Below are 21,942 nucleotides of genomic sequence, written 5' to 3' on the forward strand. Positions count from 1 at the left end.
TTTATACAGAATAAATATACTAATATATAATAAATAACAATAATATAACATTTAATAAAATATTACATTTAAGTAAGCTGACATAATTGCGCGCTTATAGCCACGCGCCGTTTCACCGCAGCGCGCCGCGCCGTATCCCGACGAACGACCGCGCTAGTGGAAGAGCACCACTGGCGTCAACGCATGTCGGGCGAAGATATTTTGCTTTCTGGTTCGGTAAAAACGTCGACCATGCAAACTTCACAGGGGGGTTTCTCAAGATAAAAGTCTGCTCTTTCGCGTGGTATAGTTCAATTTTTCGCTGGACCCTTATTTTTTGAGATAAATTCGAAAATATCCGCAAAAATTGGTGCAAAAGTGGTGCATCTCCGTCTTTAATCATTGTTTAAACATGTTTAAACAATCATAATGTATTAATATTGGATATCACTGTATTCGGGAAAGTCTACAGAATCTTTTGCTGTAAACAACAATTCAATATCTTTTATAATAACATCGCAATATTTGTTTAAAGTTGAAAAATATGTCTTTTTTTAAAACTCCATTTTTTCAAAAACTGGACGTATAGGAAAAAAATTAAAACCAGATTCGGAATCAGCGCAAAAAACTCTATAAGAAGGACCCAACAGTATATTGAAATCACAAAAAAAGTTGAAATTTGTTGGACAGTGTGATTAACTCACTCTTGCATTGGGATAATTTTCGATTATTGTAAGCGGAAACATCATCGTAAGGCACAAAAAAAAATTAAAAAAAATTTTTTTTTTAATTTTAAAGAAATCGAAAAAAAATTTTTTGTGTAATTACGTTTGTTTCTTCGGTGGAAACTTTCGGTTCTCTCGTATAAATTGCATTGTTGAATGAACTTCTTTCGAAAAAACTAAAAAAACTAAAAAACTACTTGACCAAAATGGACCAAAATCTAATCAGCTCTAAGTTACAGCGGGGCATATCGATTGCATCATTCATCATCCTGATCGCGTTGTTACTATTTCTGAAAACGTTAACGAAAAATTTGAGTACATAGAAACGGCCATACGCGCGCGCGCGCACGCACACACACACACACACACACACACATATACGAACATTTTGCTGAAAATAGTCTAAAATGACTGCAATGACCATGAAACGTGAAGATCTGCTAAAAAATCGATTTTCCATTTTCGGGGTCATTACAATAACTTCCCTATAAAATCGGGAAGTTAATTATATAGAGCCTATAGATAATACAGAATAAAATATAAACACGAAATATAATACGTATAATGTTTATATTTATATTTCGTTTTTAATTATTGCCATACTTTACCATATTGTAATCTTCTAGGTGTATTGTATAACTTCCGTAAAGACATTTTAATGATATTATCGATACATATCTAAGTTCATTCGGAGAAAATTCGTTAAAAAGCTAGAAATATTGTCTTTTAAGTTTTTCACATGAAACGTGCATTATTCAAGCTTTAATACAAATAAAGAGCACGCGTTTGGCGAATATACCTAATGTAGTTATAAAAAAACCAAGTATATTAAAAATCACGTTATAAGTAAAGAAAGAAAACCATTATTACCATTATCTATGTCATAAGAACGCAGAGTATTTGAATCTCGGATAACGCAATAACTCGTCCGCCCGAACTTGTTCTATTCTTTTCGTACCCGCCCGACGAATTCGAAGTCGAATCGAAGGGCCGCCGCCGGACTTTCTGCGACCCGACCCGATTCGAACCCGAACATCGAGCGGCCCGTACATCCCTAAATTATTTATAATTATAAATATATTATATTAAATGACCTATATTATAATAACCTATATTAGGTAATTATGATCACACTTTAAATAAGTAAATATGGCTCAAATTGTGCCGTATTTAGGCTCATTTTAATTAGAAGAATCTCACAAATACGTTGGTAATTCCGTAAAAAAAGATTGAAAAATAAAAAACTTTCCTATGTGCATTGATGTAATCGGTACGCAGCCTTTTGAACTGTGTCGGCTGCCTCGTACCTCAGTCCCTGTTTGTCGTTTACGAGCTGTCGTAAAAAAAGTTCTGGTACATATGTTGATAGTCTAAAAATATGATCAATGCTATTTTTCAATTTCTCTAAAAAACCTGCATTTGTCGAATTTTTGCGTGTTTTTCACTTTGTGTAATTAACATTTTGAACCAAAAAATCGGGAAAAAATCTCAAATATCAATTTCAATTAAATGCAATTATATGATTAAATTAATGCAAGTAAATGGGGAAAATAGACCGAAAATTGAATGGCACAACGGCTGTTTAAATAATTCGAAGGACTATCTCGTCCGGCTAGGCCCTTCATTCCAAATTGTAATATTCCAATATTCCAATATCATTTTAAATATATTCAAGTACTATTTAAAACTATTAATGAGTTTTAACAACAAAATATTTTAAATAGAAAACTAAAATTTGGCATATAAGATAAGATTATAGCAAGCTTGCTATAAATGTCGAAAACTCGAGTCTGGCCAGAGACATTCAATTTTCAGGAAACACTATTCTATGATGACGAACGGAGAAAAGGGAAGTGAAGCTCGGGGGCTTCGGTCGCCGTGGAGTGGATTGAAACATTGTAACATGATACGGGTCGGGTCGGGTATATCGGTGTGAGACTACTAATCAAACAACAAAGCTTAATTATTTATCATTATTTTTTTATAGGATTTTCCTTAACATATTTGGTGAATTTTGTTTCTTTTTATGAAAATGATACCAAAATTATATAATTCCGATGATATTTGCTTATGCAATGAGCGACGCAAGTTTCGGACACAAAGAAGGACAGCGTCGGGAAAAAAAGAGACGCGGAGAGTCCTTATTCTTTTAAGATTTCGACTTCGACTTCGTCTGCTAGCTCTTCGTCTCGTCGCACAATGTACTCATAAATGAATCATGTTTCAGGAAGTGGTTCAGTTCAGAATGAAATAAAATAATGTTACACGCACTTTTTAAATAGCGTCATATATGGTGCAAGAAATATTCGTATAGAGTCAAATAGAATTATTTTTTTAGATATCTTCATACGAAATACTGCCTCTAAATAACATTGTATGGATAGGAGCCGTCGAAAATTAGTTTAATTAGTTAATACTTTTATCTTGTTACTACCTCTACTTTAATAATTGCAGTCAATAATGCTGTCGAGCATTACAAGTATGGGATAAATAAGTAAAAAAATTAATTTTCTGTTTCCTACTAAGGATCTTAATAGGAACGATTGAATTTTGTCATTACACAACATAACAAAATATTTTTTAAGAATCATTATTTTATATATAACGCAATAATGTTCAAATTACTTTTAAATTCCAATACATTTGTAGAATATTACGTAGTAATTACTTCCATTTTTCCTACATCTATAAACTATCGATTATATTGTAAACAATTATTACAATGGTGATAATAAGGAAAATAAGAATGCAATAAGTGAATTATATATAGTATTATAAGGCAATTACAGAATAGGTAATGTCAGCATTCTACTATATCATTCTTCTTCAACTTGACGAATATCTCGTCGATTGTGGAACTTTTACCGCTGTGGTATACCAGATCACTGTAACTTTCCCGTTATCCCCGCGCCCACTCGCGCCCACTTACCGGTCCCGCGGAATAACACAGGGGCTGGCAGTCTTTAATAGTATCTCGTCGGTGCCTGGGATTCTCCGCGCGTATTAGTAGCTATTTTTGCCGTCTAATAGCGGAGGGCAATAGCAGAAGGCAAATTGAAGGCAGCCAGCCGGCCGAAGCTGAATTTGTTTAAGAGGGCAGTACCGTCGCGTCTACTGATCTGATTGGCTAATATCGTTTTACAGGGCCGCATCGTCGGTGAGGGTAGTTCGCACTGATGTGGCAGATGTCAGCAGCGAAGTAATCGAGCGCACGAGGAAGAAGATCGATCGACACCAATCGATACGATCAGCGTGTCGTTCGGAATAACGCATACGGTCGTGCGCAGGCGCGGCAGCTCCCCACTACGCACAGATGCACATTTTGTGCACATGCAAATTTTACTTATTCTCATATTTATGTTATTTTTCTTAGACTGCGGATCTTTATGCGAAATAAAAATTGTCTGCATAGATTGCAAGAGATGGAAACTATAAAAATTGCATTGCCATACCATTTTCTCTACAGTTCAATTTCAATTCATTACATTTCGAAATTTATTGAAATGTGTTTATGGAAAAAAAGTGTCGTTCGACGGAAAAGAAAATTTATATTTTTTGTATGACTACTATACACTTATTTTAATGTTTAAATATTAATAATTTTAAATTCAGACTACTCAATATCAGAAGGGATAATAAATGAATGAAGTAGGAAATAATAAATATTATATTTTTTCATTTAGTTTGATTATTTTTCTTTATTAGTCAACTATTAGTCAAATTTTTACAAACCTTGACTTGCGCGAACACAGAAGATGATTTGCAGGACAAATCTGATAAACAGGTTCTGGATGATCAGCTTTTCTTCGTAACTCCTCCCGTGAATCGCTCGAGTACAGTGCTGCTCTCACCGCATTTCTTCTTGGTTGAAAATGGTTGAAAAGAGGATTGTCTTATTATACAGACCTGGGCGACGCTGGCTCGAAAAATACATGTTGCTGTTGCTGCTTCTCACCAAAGAGGACTGAAGAGGACTAATCCCAACTAATCCTGACTAATCCTCTTTGCTTCTCACCTTCTCTTGCTCAGTAACACTCAATTACACTCAGTAAGACAGTTCCAGTCCCCACGTCATCCACTCCGACAAAGGAGTTGCAGGCTGCAACAGGCTGCAAATGGCTGCAACTTGCAGCAACATGTGTTTTTCGAGCCAGCGTAGTGATGGGCACCATCGACTAAAAACTATCGACTAAATCGATAGTATTCAACTACTATTTTCAGTCGACTGATTTTTTAAACTATCGAATGAATTTAGTAGTGGTGGGGTTACTATTTTCAGTCGACTGTTTACACGTCGCCATCTTGAAATTTCAAATGTCAGTGTCAGACGATGAAACGAAAAGGTTAGAAATACATAATTATGACAGGACGTGCAAATATGCAAGTAATGAAATATGTAATATATATTTCAATACTTTAATTTATATTGGATGTTAAAATCTTATTGCTATTTATGCGATATAAACTATATATGTGATATAAATAAATTGTGTACATTTATATTTATAACATAGTGTATGAATTTATTATTAAATAAAGACAAAATCATTCTATCACGAAATTTAATATCTCTGTACTGTCCCATACTGTCCTACTATTCATTTAATTAGCGAACATCGAGAATAAGAGTAAATACGAGAATAACCTGTAAACGACTGAAAACTATCGACTAAATTCAGTTACTGAATCAGTCGCTTAAACTATCGAGCTATTGGTTGAATTTTAACGGCGGGTGTTTTGAATAGATTTTATAAGATTTACTATCAAATACATTCACTCATTAGCGATATCGAATAATTCGTTCAATAAGCATGTGTATTTAGCATAAATAATTATTATACTACAAATATTATACAATTATTAAATAACAATAAATACTTATATATTGCACTTATGGGAATAAAATATTAATCATAACATAATGAAAAAATAGTATTTTATAATTACATCTATCGGTATTAGATATTTTTTTAAAAAGTTCATTAACATTTGCCTTTATATTGCATTATTATTAAAGGATAAATAATAATTTATATACATTTTTAAATTATTGATTATATTTATTTATTATTTATAATTAGACTTATAGATTACAATAATTATAAATTAATGTCGAAAAGAAATTTTAAATTACAATTTTTTAACAAAAGACATATTTAACTGGAGAAAAATATGAATGTGAAAAATATGACTATCGCGCGGGTTCAGTTGGTTTAGTGAAAAAGTAGATACAAACGCATCAGTATCAGCGAATGTGGATCTGATTTTTTACAAAATCAAATAGTTCTTAAATTTTTAACCAGTACTAAAAGCATTGGCTTTCCCAGCTTTGTGTTTAAATAGGTCTACTATTTAACTATCATTAAACTATCATTTATATAGCATTTTAATGCATGTATAGTGTATATAGTGTATATAGTTTAATATATAGTTTAATAAAAATAAGTATATAGTATATAGTTGTTGGTATATGTAATACAGTATGTACAGACAAAAGCGGTCAATAGTCTGGCAATATTTCGTGAAAAAGTCACCAACGAGTGCCACATGTCTCTTATGTAAAAGAGACTATAAAAGTGCACACAATACTACCAATTTACATGAACATTTAAAGCGTAAACATTTTACGATACTTCAAGCGAACCAAAATCCAAATGGAGAAGTAGCAGAGATGATCGATGGAGATGATACACCTGCAACATTAACGCAGGAAGTAAGACCTGTGGCATCCACTTCCAACGCAACTGATACTAGTCAAAATGCGGACGTACCTACTAATACAATGCAAAATCGTCAAATAAATTTCAGGCAATTGACTTTGAGAACAGTTGCAAACGAACTGCCACAATCAAAAATTTTAAAATTACATAATCTGGCGGTAGCCATGGTTTGCAAAGATTTACAAACTTTAAGTATGGTAGAGGACAAAGGATTTATTGAGTTTGTGAGAGAACTAGAACCTCGGTACCAACTGCCAAACCGTAGAACGTTAGGACGGACCATTTTGCCTAAAGTATACGCTAACGTCAAATCCAGAATTTTGGAAAATCTGAAACAAACAGAACATGTCTCAATTACAACTGATATATGGACAAACTTACATACACAATCATTTCTCACAATTACTGGACATTATTTTTTACACAATAAGCTACATTCAAATGTATTAGCAACTAGCGTTTTAAAAGAAAACCACACAAATGAGCATATAAGTTTTAAAGTGCAAAAAACTTTAACAGAATTTAATATAAAAGAGAAAATTGTTGCAGTTGTAACTGACAATGCTGCGAACATGCGAAGTGCTGTACGTCGTTTAGGATATTTACATCTACCATGTACAGCACATACATTGAATTTAGTTGTAAATGACTCGGTGACTGCTATTCCAGAGATTGCCAGTCTATTAAAAACATGCCGATCATTAATCACACATTTTAAAAGTAGCGTTACTGCAGCAGATAAATTACGAGACTTCCAAACACAAATGGGGTTAAACACTTTAAAATTAAAACAAGATATACATACAAGATGGAACTCCTCGTTGATAATGCTAGAGAGGCTACTAGCAGTGAAAATTCCGTTATGTGCAACTGTAGCATCACTAATGAATTGTCCTACAAGCCCTAATGCTCAGCAGTGGAAAACTATACAGGATATTATTCCTCTGCTCAAACCAATAGAGTATGTAAGCAGTGAATTAGGTGGAGAGAAATATGTTACTGCATCAACGATTATGCCATTAATTACAGGCTTACAGAATGCTATTGACAAGATTAAACCCCAGACAATACCTGGATATGCATTGAAATGCAATATAATGAACAACTTAGAAATCAGATTCAATTACATACATACAAATAAAATTATCACAATTTCAACTATAGCAGATCCAAGATTTAAAACTGCAGTTTTCAGAAATAATACAGACATACAAACAGCCACAGAAACAGTTATATCAGAACTCACACCTTTAATAACTGCAGAAACAAATAGTGAGACTAGATCTGTACAGGCAGAAGAAACAGAACAAGAAACTGAAGGTTTTTGGGATTTTCATGTACATAAAGTTTCTCACTTGACCAGACGTTGCTCCGATTCTTCACCTTCGGCCAGTGCAGCAAGTACAATGAAGCAGTATTTGGATATGCCGTATGAAAATATTAAAAGCGACCCCGTTACATTTTGGGGTATACACGGCCAGACCATACCTACGTTAAAGAAAATATTTGAAAAATATTTATGTGTGCCAGCAACTTCTGTTCCATCAGAACGTATATTTTCTAAGGCCGGACAGATTATGTCAGACAGAAGAAATAGATTGTCACCTAAAAATTTAGATTATTTGATTTTTTTAAACTGCAATATGGAGTAGTTCACTATTGATCAAAATATCGGGTAATTGTATAAACATTTTTTTTAGATGAAATTGTTTTACTCTTGAATTCCAGCAATATTTACATCTACCCTGCTAACATTAACAATTTACAGCGTATGCAGACGATTTGGTACTGGTAACTACAGAAGCAGTGGAATTAACAGAGATGATGAGAAACTTGGAAGCATACCTCAATGAAAAGCAACCAATCCTAAATGTGGAAAAAGGAACAGGAAGGATATGTGATATCGTACAAGTGCAATAAATAGACTGATTAGATGTATATAAGAGCTTAACTATGTACCAAATATGCTATGTACTAAACCAAGAAAACGGATACCAAACATATAGGAAATAAGAGATTTAGTTTTATCTGGTTATAAAGATAAATATATATTTGTATTAGTATATAGTTTATATAGACAAAGAATTATAGATAAAGAATTATATAGACAGAGAAAGATAAAGAAAACACGAGGCAGAAAACGAGAACCGCAAAAGTGAGGGAAGAATACCTGATGAGGAATGTGTGGATCAAGCCAACTAGGAGTATAACCAAGGAGAGAAAGAGGAGAAGAGATATCAGAGGAACTGAGGAGGAGACAGGACGGGGAAGAGCAACAGCAAGTGCGATACGAGAAGATACAGAGTAGAAACTTTAACCAAAGGCGTAGAGGAAATACGCATGAAGGAAATAGATAAAAGAGTAGAAAGAAAGATAGGAGAATTGTTAGAATTATAAAGCGAGTTTTGATTTTGACCAAGAATCGAGAGTTTAGTTGGACTTGTAAACAGAGTTTCATGTATAAAAAGTTAAACAATGTTATACCGTGTAGCAGCAACACTTGTCGGAGAATGAAAAGAGAATAAAAAGAATATTTCAAAAACGAAGCAAATTATACCTCACATATAACTGATAATTGATTTTGACACAAAAATTTTTTAAATGTCAATAATAAATAGCTTACGGTAAGTGGGGAAATATTAGTAATCGTTGAAATAAAAAACTCGTTCGCACCTTGTATTTTTAGAATTTAAATTATGGAGTAAGAAATTTATAAAAATAATTAAATTCAGATTCCTGCACCACAGTCTGGTATATTCGCTCCAATTTACTCTTACTATGCCTGTAATACAGAGCGAGCACTGCACTACGATACTGTAAGAGTGAGCGAGAAACGAGATCTATACGTAGGCATAGACTATAGTCCGCGATCTAGACTAACCACTAAAACGAAATTTCAGTCGACTAAAAACTATCGACTAAATATTCGATAGTATGTAGTAACTAAATAGTAATTAGTCGATAGTTGAATTTAGTCGATAATGCCCATCACTAAGCCAGCGTCGCCCAGATCTGTTATATATTCGCCAATCACATCATCACATCAGTACGACTCGACGGTACTGCCCTCTTAAACAAATTCAGCTTCGGCCGGCTGGCTGCCTTCAATTTGCCTTCAATTTGCCTTCAATTTGCCTTCTGCTATTGCCCTCCGCTATTAGACGGCAAAAATAGCTACTAATACGCGCGGAGAATCCCAGGCAAAAATCGAGTTAATCCCACCTTGAGCAACTCGAACAATAGCGCAGCTCGGAACGGGCCAATTCTTAGCTCTAGGTAGGATTATCCCTCGGCAGGCCTGGTTATCAGGGTATATACATACTATCGAATATTTAGTCGATAGTTTTTAGTCGACTGAAATTTCGTTTTAGTGGTTATACGTCTAGATTGCGGGCTATAGTCTATGCCTACGTATAGATCTCATTTCTCACTCACTCTTACAGCATTGTACTGCAGTGCTCACTCAGTATTATAGGCACAGTAAGAGTAAATTGGGGTAAATATACCAGACAATAATTAAATAATTAATAATAATAAAAATAATTTTTAATAATTCGATATCGCTAATGAGTGAATGTATTTGATAGTAAATCTTATAAAATTTATTCAAAACACCCGCCGTTAAAATTCAACCAATAGCTCGATAGTTTTAAGCGACTGATTCAGTAACTGAATTTAGTCGATAGTTTTCAGTCGTTTACAGGTTATTCTCGTATTTACTCTTATTCTCGATGTTCGCTAGTTAAATGAATAGTAGGACAGTATGGGACAGTACAGAGATATTAAATTTCGTGATTGAATGATTTTGTCTTTATTTAATAATAAATTCATACACTATGTTATAAATATAAATGTACACAATTTATTTATATCGCATATATAGTTTATATTGCATAAATAGCAATAAGATTTTAACATCCAATATGAATTAAAGTATTGAAATATCTATTACATATTTCATTACTTGCATATATTTGCACGTCCTGTCATAATTATGTATTTCTAACCTTTTCGTTTCATCGTCTGACACTGACATTTGAAATTTCAAGATGGCGACGTGTAAACAGTCGACTGAAAATAGTAACCCCACCACTACTAAATTCAGTCGATAGTTTAAAAAATCAGTCGACTGAAAATAGTAGTTGAATACTATCGATTTAGTCGATAGTTTTTAGTCGATGGTGCCCATCACTACCCTGATAGCACAATTGACTCCACGGGGAGTGACGAAAACGCGCATAAGTTGACTCCACTTGGACAACCTGGAACCGTCTGGATGCAGCCCACGTGAAATGCAGCTTCTGCAGTCTAGCTGGAACGCCACTCTATCCTGGATTCCGCTTCCCCGCAAGATGGCAGCACGGTCGCACTGATTAATGCGGCGAATGCCGTTATACAGGGCAGCGCCGTCGGTAAGGGCAGATCGCACTAATGTGGCAGATGTCGATAAAGTAGATTTCTATTGTACAAATATGTAGCAGTTTCCCTTTTTACCGACAATACTGATTTTTGAATGAATATTCAGTCACATGCAAGGAGAGAAAACGAAAAAAAAATCTGTGCAAAATAAAAATTCTCTGCATCGATTGCAAGAGATGGAAGCTAAGATTAAAATGTCAACATGCAAAAAAAGACAAAGTGTCGTACAAGGGACAAGAAAATTTACTTTTTCTTATTTTTTAATACACCGCAGGGAGTTGGTAAAGACACATGGACAATGACACAAGGAATATATATATAATAAATATTATAATTTTTTATTATTACTATGCTTTATTATTGGACGAACACCTAAATATCTCTTCAGGTTATTGTGATGCAAAAAATATTTGTTACGTAATGTGCACGGTGTGCCAGATATTTGGTCCATTGACACCATGCACATTACGTAACAAATATTTTTTGCATCACAATAACCTGAAGAGATATTTAGGTGTTCGTATTTAAACGGAACACCCTGTATATTGTGATTATTACACGTTGTTGCCTCTGCTTCCCAAAACTTGTGGCCCGTAGCACGTTCTGGCATAGGTGGGATACCTAAAAAATACAAAGAAAATCAGTAATGTACAATATATGCATGTGTGTTGAATGGCATAATTAGATATACGTACCACGTGAAAAATTAGAGGTCTTCCTCTTCCCCGGTTGCCGCAGCTTCCTTCTCCTCCTTCCCTGGATAGCACATTATATTTATCCTCCGTTCTGTAAATTAGATTTTTAATTACACAGTGAGTAAAGGTGAGTATTTAATCTTCTTCGCTTATTGCTCATCTCAACGAATTTTCTAATTTCTGGTGCTACAATTACAAAAGGTCTTCTGACGTTTTTCATCAACTAATATACCTAACTGATTCAAACATTGCAATGATATTTATAAAAAATCGATTAAAGTTGAACTACAAACAAAAGAATGTACTACCAGAAATAAAAAAATTCGATGATGAGAAGCAAGTGAAGAAGATTAAATATTAGGTTGTCCCAAAAGTTCCTTCCGCAATGCCTTTCTTTAATATTGCTAAATAAATATTAGGTTGTCCCAAAAGTTGTTTTTCGATGCATGCACATAATGCAAATTCATATTAAGAAGTACTAAAATATTAACATAAACATTATCGTATTGTTTGTATTTATTTAGCTACATTAAAGGAACACAATGCGGAAGAAACTTTTGGGTCAACCTAATACTTGCCTTACTGAATTGGTTTAAGCCATCATTTTGCCGATTTAGAATATTGCTAAGCTAATTCTAATCTGAATGGGCCAAAGCTGAATTGTGTTGGATTTGTTTAAAGTGATAAATGATAATAATGATAATGAAAAGAGAGTGATAAAGTGATAAAGAAACAAACAATTTACTATTTTGGACTCTACATTGAAGTGAACATACTCGCCCCGTAGCACCTCATACGTGATGGCAAATGGCACTGTCGCGTGGTGTGCCGACAAGCGTTCTCACGCTTTTTCACGCGAAGATTCTGGGAGACATTTGAGCAAAATGAAACCGATCAACCAATATAAATATGTACAAATACCTTCCGTTCTTCCTTCCTTCCACGTAGTGCACGTAATCCAAGTAATCCACGTAATCACATAATCCAAGCAAGTCAATCTAATAAATAGTCAAATAGTCAAATGCCGCAACGCAGACCGCACCTGCGAATGTAACGTGTAACTACAGAGCGAAGCTATGTAAATATATCTGTGATTGTGTCAAGAAAAACGCTGCATGTCACAATTTCAAAAAATTTCAGTTTATGCATTTATTGAACTTTATAGTGTAGGATTAGGTATTTACCAGAAAAAACGTCACGAAAATCAATTCAAAAGGCTCGAAAAAATAATACAATTTAACCAATGTCCTTGTCAAAGCATTAGTGATCAAAACTTTAAACGACAATATCTCGAAAGTGAAAGTACAATGTGACATGCGGCGGCGTCCTCCTGACAACCACAGATATTACGACCGAGCTAAGCGAACGAGAACTTGCGAACTGTTGAGAGTTGAGAGAATAACTGAAAACTGCTGAAAACTGAACGGCAGTTTCCCCTTCCCTGACGTATCGTCGTATCCGTGAGCGGTGTCGACCGCGCTTGACCGTGTTGGTGCATGTTCGATTGCACGCGCGCTACACACAAACGTACCTCTACCATGTCCGTGTGACTACCTGCTCGACCGAACGCGTCGGCGACGCGTTCCTTCGATTTTCACGTTGCCGAAGTTTCGGAAGCATGAGGCGAAAAGTCGGAATCTGGGGACGGCGCGCATTTGAATCTCGGGCACAGCACGCGGCGCGACGCACATTTTGCTATAACTTTTGATCTAAAAGAGATATCGAAGAGAAATTAGGCCTAATTTTTTTTTAAAAATCGGTTTTAACGATGTAAAAAGAAATATATTTTGTATTTTTTAAATAATGTTTTCGTTGATTCTTAAGGTATAGCCGGAAAAGATGGTCAGAAGTATCCAACCAAATTTGTTTTTAGTCACGTCATGTTCAACAGAAAATTATGAAAAAATTCATGAATATTCTACCGAATAGCATACACTACTGAGATTTTTTTCAAAATTTTTGGTTGCAAAATCGATTTTTAAACAAATCGGAAAACATAAAATTGCCGATTTTATGTATATACATACATCAAAGTCTTCAGTTGACCACATTTATATTGTTACGTTAGTTGTGTCTCATCCTGATTATTAATGTGTATTTTTTCAGATTTTTCGGATTACGGAAACATGTTTTAAAAAATTGAAAACCTCCAAAAATTCCAAGAAAATGCATGTTTTGTATTGAAGTGTTAGAGACTCCAGTTTTATAAGAATTCAGTACTTGGATATTATTGAAGCAACCGTTCTTAATTTTTTTATAATTTTTTAGAGGTTGGGTAGCCGTTAACAAAACAAGTACATATATACGGCTGGGAATCTTCTGGCCCCGAATCGAATCCCGCATCTATAATCGTTTTGTTCGGTAAATACTTATTGCTTCGAGTTTTAATGAAAAGTTTAACCAAAAACATTTTTTAATTGTCTACATTTATTTTCAACTTAAAGAATTGATGCAGTTCGCGCTGTCGACTTTCGCTGTCCACTTTCTGTAATTGAAAAAAAAGAAACACAATTTAAGTTATGATTGCGAAGTGCAGAATGGTTTCGAGGTATTCGAAAATACCGCTACAGGTGGTCCCCTGTGTATCTATATCTTCGAGTAACTAATTACAAATTTTGTATCTATTATTCGTGATCCGAAATTTGTATCTAGGAGAAAAATTAAGGGCAGATTCGGAATCAGCGCAAAAAACTCTATAAGAATCATCCAACAGTAATTGTTGAAGAAATTTGGTGTCGCGGAGACTGTAAATCAAATGGGAAACTTTCTTCCAGCAGATCTATTAATGGGTCTATTAACTTTTTTCCGTGTAACATTTTGTTTATTTTCTCGTTTCTTTGTTATAATAAATGGAAGCTTATGTTAATTTGTTGTTCTTCATTCTTTAATAAGCCCCTTTTAATTTCCCATCAGTTTCAACTCCATAAAGTAATAGTTTTCTGTAAAATCCGTATCAATGCCTCCGGATCGGAAACTTTCTGCCAGGGGTTGTATTAATTCGAGTAAAAAAGTTATTTTTTAATGTTGGACTATATGGATTTGGACTTTTCGTGAGAAGTTGGAGAAATTAGTTTACTGCACGATGTGAAAAGATATGTAGTGGACATGGCGCGTTGGAAAGAGGGACTTTCCGGACGCATCCTTCTCAAGTGCGCGCTGTGGACGGTTGCGTTGAGGGTTCGGTCGTAAAAGTGACGATTACCAGAACCCTGACTCAACCGTTGCAATGTCCTTGGCAGCGACGACTTTGAATTGTTTTGGGGAAGGAAACTTTCTCCTTACTCTTGAGGAACGGAGAATTCCTCCCCTTATTTTAACGGTCTTTCTCACGTTGCTAATCTTCCCACCAAAACGGATTTTTACCAGTGGAAAAAAAGCTTGTGGCACTCGTTGAGAACGCATCGCTCTAGAGTTGCCCGCGCTACGTTAATTTATATCTCTGTACTTTGTTAGTACTCGATAGTCATTAACGTTTATAATCTAGTTTTCTCGTTATTGTTATTATTATTACATCTTGTTTTGTTATTGTTACGTGTTATTGTTTTAATAAATATCTATATCGTTGTCTGTTAACCACGCGAAACATCATAGACACTGAATTACCCGTCATCCTAAAGATATTTTTCCAGAAATTGCAGTTGGCCGGAATTGTAGAGAAAATAGGTACTAAATGTTGCATTTCACAACTTTTTTATGTGGGGCCTATATTGAAAATTTAAAAGATAGTTATAATAATTAACCATTTGCAGCTGTTTTAATTTCGAAGCTATTTTAACTCGAAAATGAAACATCTCGTTCTAGGTAGAATAATTTCGTTCTATACGATTCTTTTCATTTGATGGATATGAAATTGATTGTAATACCTCATACAATAATTAAAGGATTAGTAATTGATTAGCTACCAACATGTTTAACAATGTAAACAATATTTTGCATAATGGGACAGCAATTTTTAGTGGTGATTTCGAGTCACCACTGGAGTGCTAAGGGTTAAAGATGGTAGAAATTGCAGGATATTACAACAATGACAAATATTATAAAGCAGATACGTTAACGTTACCGTTATCGCGTCAGAAGGAATAGCTGCAAGCTGCAAGTACAATTGTATAGAGTATAGAATTTCGGGGAAAACTGGGAAGAGAGGGAGGGTTGCCGGAGGATTAATTATGGCGTGGAAGAACCGACGCGACGGTGCCCGTAAGGATAATCACGGTCGCTTAGAGTGGCCGGACTATGGCAGGGTAAGACGTGGTTTCCCTCGGGTCTCAATTATCCATCGGGCCTTAATTTGTCCGGGCTGTTTGTCTCTCGATCAAGCCGGTTCGTCGAGGTCCTGGTACTGTACTTTGGAAATGAAATGGATGATTATGTGAAAATTTGCTTGTCAAACGAACATTCTGGGAAAAGGTTCAGGTAATTTCGTGCAGAAAATCCAGAGTTGTTTTGGTAACTACCCAGGACTTATTGGCCCTCGCGACGGTCAAAGTAATTGCCCAGTTTTATCGACGTTTTATTACTTCGTCGCGTACCCTGGTATAAAGCAGCGAAAGCAATTTAGATATCGTGAAACGGTTCGAATTTCTTTTCTTGCTGTTCTTGGAAATTCTGAAATTGTCAACTCAGTGGTCGGCACGTATGAGACTTTTCAGGCCGCCTCCTTTCACCGGCCGCACGTCTCGTTCTCCGTAACGGCCTTTATCCTCGAGACAGCTCAGGCCCGTATCTATCCCAGACCGTGCGAACTGCGTACAAAATTTCTGTTTATGAAACATTAGAAATTCCATTTCTTTATACACATATTTTTAGCGTGTCTTTCTTAACATGTATGAATTAAATGAAACGAGGCTTCATTAACTGATCTATTTTTATTGAATGGAGTAGAATTACACTGTCCAACAAATTTCAACTTTTTTTATGTTCCCCAATTACTGAAGGGTCCTTCTTATAGAGTTTTTCGCGCTGATTCCGAATCTGTTTTCAATTTTTTTCCTATACGCACAGTTTTTCAGGAACAAGGCTTTGAAAAAAAACATATTTTTCAACTTCAAACAAATATTGTGATGTTATTATAAAAGATATTGAATTGTTCTTTCTGGCAAAAGATTCTGTAGACTTTCCCGAATACAGTGATATCCAATATTAATACATTATGATTGATTAAACATGTTTAAACAATGATTAAATACGGAGAGATTTCGTCGCGTCGGCGCACAGTGGAAAATTTGGACCAGACTCGATTCAAAATCAAAGAACTTTCGATAGAAATGAGGTAGAGCGATGAAATTTTTTTTAAATGAAAGCTGAAACTTTGCAGAATATGGGAAAAATAGGGAAGTTATGGTACGAACGTTTTTTAACCGAGAAAATTCGTTAAACATGTAGAATTTAAAGAAATCGATTTTGCAATGTCCTGAGGTCGTAGACAAATTTTGAGACCAGATTTGAAATCGGCGTGAAAAAATCTACGGGAAATGATATATAGCAAAAATTTTAAAAAAATTTTCCGCGCGTGGTATTGGAAAAACCACAATTTTCTCGAAATTGTGCAAGTTTAACGAATTTTCTCAACGTTAAAAAACGTTCTTACCATAATCTCCCTATTTTTCCCATATTCTGTAATGTTTCAGCTTTAATTTTTAAAAAATTTCATCGCTCTACCTTATTTCTATCAAAAGTTCTTCGATTTTGTCTCCGATTTGGACGAAAGGTCACACTGTGCGCCGTCTCCAAATTCTGACTTTTCGCCTCATGCTTTCGAAACTTCGGTAACGTGAAAACTCAGCCCGTCTGAGTGCCTGTTCAATTGCTTGCGCGCTACACACAAGCGTACCTCTACTCTGTCTGTGTGAACTACCTGCTCGACTGATCGACGCCGACGCGTTCCTTCGATTTTCACGTTGCCGAAGTTTCGGAAGCATGAGGCGAAAAGTCGGAATCTGGAGGCGGCGCGCATTTGAATCCCGGCACAGCGAGCGACGCGGCGATAACAGAACATACGGACAATAGGACGTCCTTATATTAGGGTATGTATTCGGATAATGGGGGTACGGATACGGGAGTCTCTACTGTATTCAAAGAACAAGTAGACATAATTGAAATCGTAATTCTAATTGCAATATTTTGTAGGACTCAATATAAATAGTACCGTATACTCATCTTTTTTTATCGATGAATATGATCACTAACTAAAATAAATTCCTAATAAGAAAAAAAAATGTTAACAACCCATTAAAAAGTGTTAAAAACGCGACTGAACATGTTGGTGAGAGTCCCATTTGGGGGTGAACGGAACTTTTAAGCTAGTGCTTGAAGCGGACCCTGGGATTCGGCAAGACCGCAGATGTGGCAACCAAACCTTGGGGTTTTCCAGCCATCTGGAAACTATCGAAACGGTGTAGCTTCGAATAATTTTCTGCCAGGGCGGCGAAGACTTCGGTCGCCGTGGCCAAGTGGTGCAATAAACACGGCCAGGTAACCCGACGCGCGTCGGCCAGCCAGACATATCGGCATGAAACCACTAACAAGTTAATTGCAGACCTTGTTTATTTTTCGTAATTGTTTCATGTAAATGACGCTAGCTGCTTCGTGTGGCGTTCTTCCGATTAAAAAAAGACTAATCTCAAGATAGAATTTGGACTGTGGATAGTGGATTTATTCAAAGTCTTCGAATAACGGCACAATCAATTTTCTACCGAAACCGAAATAATACCGGTATTCTTTCGGTTTTTCCAATGCTTAGGTTGTTCCAAATGAAAAAGGAACTACAGGCCACTTAATGTTCCGTCGTAAAACCCTCCGCGCGAAGGAACAAGCGCGAGTCCGAATTCACAGGCGAGGCCGTCATAAAACATTCAGCTAAAGACCTTCCAGATGTACCTCCCAACAAAGTGATTTTTAGCCAGCCGAAAGAAGCACAGCCGATGTAGCCAGATGTATTTGGACCTTTTATACCGTTAAAGTACTAAACTTTATACCGTAGCTACCTGCAACCGAACATACTCCTTGGTTTCAAATTCTTGCTTTAGTTTATTAAAAGGAAGTAGACTCGTTTTCAGGATTGCAAGGGTGCGGGATTCGCCTCTTATTCTCATCTCTCGATAATAATACAAACACGGGGTTTTTCACTAGTCAAAAACGCTAGATAAAAGATCGATCTAGGACACTATCTGCCTCAAAAGTTCTATTTTTTCGTTTACGAGGCGTAATTGGCATTATTCGGCAGCATGTAGCTATGAAAATAGCTTGTATGCTTCCGAATAATGCAAATTACGGTGACGACTAATGCAAATTTCGCCTCGTAAACGGAAAATAGGACTTTTGAGGCAGATAGTGTCCTAGATCGATCTTTTATCTAGCGTTTTTAACTAGTGAAAAACCCCGTGTTTGTATTATTATCGAGAGATGAGAAGAGACGAATCCCGCACCCTTGCAATCCTGGAAAAAGGCTATACTGGAACTGCAATTACTCGAATTAATATTCGGACGTTCTAAAAAAGACGAGAACTTTTTTAATATTGTACTAAACGATTTGAACTTTTTTGGGGAGCTGGAGCAATTAGTTTACTACAGGATGTGAAAAGAAATTTTTTCAAAAATTGCAATTGATCGGAATTGTATGAAAAAATACTAAGAGTTGCATTTTACAACTTTTTTATGTGGGCCCATATTGAAAAATTGAAAAATACGCTTTGTAGATCTGTGTCGACTAAACATATTTTGAAAATTTCGTCAAAATCGGTTGACGTTGCAATGAGCTACAAACGTTTGAAGATGGTAAAAATCGCAGATTTTCAGCCTACATCGAAGAATTCTTACATCTTTCAAGGCCTGTCGTTTTTTCCCGCATCAACCGATTTCGATGAAACTTTCACAGTGCACATTATTTACGCAGGCCTACAAAACGTACTTTTTAAATTTTCAATATAGGCCCGCGCGAAAAAGTTGTAAAATGTAACTTTTAGTATTTTCTCTGCAATTCCGACCAAATGCTATTTTTGAAAAAATTTCTTTTCACATCCTGCAGTAAACTAATTGTTCCAGCTCCCCCAAAAAATTCAAATCGTATAGTACAATATTTAAAAAGTTATCATCTTCTTTAGATCGTCCGAATATTAATTCGTGTAACTGTACGTATTAGGGGATAATTAATGTATTACTAGTTTATTGATTTATGTGTAGGTTTACTCTTAATGTAACTGTAAAGAAAATTACGGCGAGGGGGGAAGAACGTAACATTCAATTTGTACATATAGTTTCCATCTCTCTTGCGATCAATGCAGACAATTTTTATTTTGCACAAAGATCCGCAGTCTAGGAAAAATAATATAGATATAATAGAAATAAATAAAATTTAATATTTTTTTATATCGGGTTTATTATTTCGTTTTCATTCAGAATCGGTATTTGGAATTGTCGGTAAAAAGGAAGACTGCTACATATTTGTACAATATGTAGAAATTCATTTCACCGACATTACCAACATTACTGACATAACCTCACCGACGGTGCTGCCCTGTATAACGGCATCCGCCGCTCCACGCAGACTCCACGAGCTGCCTTCCATTTGGACGGAAGAAGCTGCCCTCTAGATGCTGTGACGGCGGTGGACGGCGGACTTTGTTACATCTATGCGCATTTCTGGAAGCCCAGGTGGCATGAACTCCACACTCTTTCTAGATGTACTCCAACCGTTGCTCCGAGCAGCCAATAAGCGGCGTCTGGAACCGTACTGCCCTCCAAATTCACTCCACGCTCTGGACTGTCCCTGGCAGTTCCAAACTGTGCTATCAGGGTAGCTAACTGGCGAAATCTGCTCATCTGACTCTAACGGAACTTGTTCATTGGCTAATCCCCCTACTCGTACTTCGTCGACCACGCGATCATTGGCTGACGCCATCAATTTTATGTGATTTTATGGCTGACGCGTAACGACTTGCGTTTCAGGAATCTCAGGAATTTGTACAATCAGAAACATCGTATTCTACAATTTCAACTTATCCACCGCCGGCAAAAAAGCAAAAAAGGTCAAAACTCCATAGCAAAACAAAACGAACTACTTCAAGTGGCTTGCGATTATTTAGCTCAATCCAATACAAATAATTCATCTCAAGATGATGAATATTTGAATATAGCAAAGGTCTGGGCGAACAAATTAAAAACTCTTGAGCCAATGCAAAAAAGATTGGCAGAGAAAGCGATTAATGATATACTGTTTGAGGCAGAAATGGAAACCCTTCATATACCCAGACAACCAGGGCTGCACCGGGCAGCAATGTCGCGTTTTGGATCCCTGCTGCCGCGAGGCTGCACGGAAAACGGTGGGGGATTTTGCCTCACCGTAAGAGGGCAACACAGTCGCGCCAATGTTTCGAATGACGTACGCAGCGCCATACAGGCACGTACAGGCCTTGTACTAGGGAGCAGGGGGTCTCTCGCCCCGGTAAGGTGATACAGAGCTGGTCGCGCTGATGTGGATCTTCCACATTAAGATGTCGGTAAAGTAAATGTCTATTGTACAAATGTGTAGCAGCAGCAGCAGCAGTCTTTCTTTTTACTGACAAAAATTAATATTTTTATTTAAATTACATACTATATACTATCAGGTCGTTCGGAAAATAATTTTGTTTAGCGTGTAGGGATGGCAATGCTTCCGTTTGTCATTACTAGACTGCGGATCTTTCTGCAAAATAAAAAATGTCAGCGTCGATTACAGGAAATAGAAACTAAATTGAATTGAATGTTACTTCTTCAGCAAAGGAGAAAACGAAATGACTTTCCGAACGAGCTAATACATTAACATATTACAATAGGAGAGCTGCATAAAGTCTAAATAACATCAATCTCATCATTTTCATACAAAGAAACATTTACCAGTTACTTTTAAGGTTCGGTAGGTGTAGAGGGTTGAAACGTCTTCGTGCAAAAAAAATGTGTCGTAGAAGGGAAAAGAAACTTAATTTATAATTTTCGGCTCGAGCGCGTTTCCAGCTACCCGAGTGCATCGGGCTGCCCGGGAGTGTCTCGATCTCGTCGGGCGGGTTCGGAAAGAATCGGACAAGTTCGGGCGAGCGAGTTTTCGCGCTACTCGAGATTCAATTCTGCGTTCGCACGAACTTGTCCGCTTCTGTCTGACGTCTGAACGCGCTCGACGAAGTCGAGCCACTCTCGGGCCACCAGGCCACCCGATGGTGTGTCACGGATAGTCTGCGGATCTTTCTGCAAAATAAAAATTTACTATATCGATTGCAAGAAATAGAAATCAAATTGAATTGAATTGTTTCTTCAGCAAAGGAGAAAACGAAATGACTTTCCGAACGAGCTAATACATTAACATATTACAAAGAGAGCTGCATAAAGTCTAAATAAAATCAATCTCATCACTTTCATACAAAGAAACATTTACCA

The 21,942-nt window shown here is 36.2% G+C and overlaps 1 protein-coding gene and 1 long non-coding RNA gene across 16 annotated transcripts; both read right to left on the bottom strand.

Moving 5' to 3' along the window:
- Nucleotides 1-3,678: 3,678 nt before the first annotated feature.
- LOC143221938 (uncharacterized) lies at nt 3,679-9,303 on the bottom strand. 13 transcript variants are annotated; one of them, XR_013011897.1, is made up of 4 exons: nt 7,230-9,286; nt 6,476-6,753; nt 4,437-6,397; nt 3,679-4,007 (listed from the first exon to the last, which is right to left on the bottom strand). XR_013011897.1 is itself a non-coding variant. In XM_076447650.1 (4 exons), the coding sequence occupies exons 2-3, from the start codon at nt 7,908-7,910 to the stop codon at nt 6,498-6,500; spliced, it is 387 nt and encodes a 128-aa protein (XP_076303765.1). In that variant the 5' UTR covers nt 7,911-8,029; nt 9,098-9,268; the 3' UTR covers nt 4,375-6,397; nt 6,476-6,497. The 13 variants fall into 13 exon arrangements, 4 of the variants coding, with proteins under 4 accessions (XP_076303765.1, XP_076303746.1, XP_076303755.1 ...); XR_013011895.1 differs by lacking the exon at nt 3,679-4,007 and having other exon boundaries at nt 4,375-6,397; nt 7,230-7,495; nt 7,780-9,303; XR_013011898.1 differs by lacking the exon at nt 3,679-4,007 and having other exon boundaries at nt 4,375-4,562; nt 4,660-6,397; nt 7,230-9,284.
- Nucleotides 9,304-11,068: 1,765 nt separating this feature from the next.
- On the bottom strand, nt 11,069-20,330 carry LOC143221961 (uncharacterized). Of its 3 annotated transcripts, none has more exons than XR_013011904.1 (5): nt 20,038-20,330; nt 12,723-14,023; nt 12,460-12,580; nt 11,539-11,629; nt 11,069-11,464 (listed from the first exon to the last, which is right to left on the bottom strand). It is a non-coding gene; the product is annotated as an uncharacterized LOC143221961 (long non-coding RNA). The 3 variants fall into 3 exon arrangements; XR_013011905.1 differs by having other exon boundaries at nt 12,117-12,580; XR_013011906.1 differs by having other exon boundaries at nt 12,460-12,599.
- Nucleotides 20,331-21,942: the final 1,612 nt, after the last annotated feature.

This window comes from Lasioglossum baleicum, chromosome 1 (assembly GCF_051020765.1).
Source record: "Lasioglossum baleicum chromosome 1, iyLasBale1, whole genome shotgun sequence".
NCBI lineage: Eukaryota > Metazoa > Arthropoda > Insecta > Hymenoptera > Halictidae > Lasioglossum > Lasioglossum baleicum.

Excerpts from the sequence above, each read along its gene's own strand:
- LOC143221938 (XM_076447650.1), bottom strand. The coding sequence starts at position 7,910 with ATGGTCTGGCCGTGTATACCCCAAAATGTAACGGGGTCGCTTTTAATA. Across the intron at positions 6,754-7,779 it reads TCGGAGCAACGTCTGGTCAA|ATTTTCCAAAATTCTGGATT; the intron begins GTGAGAAACTTT and ends TGTTTGTTTCAG.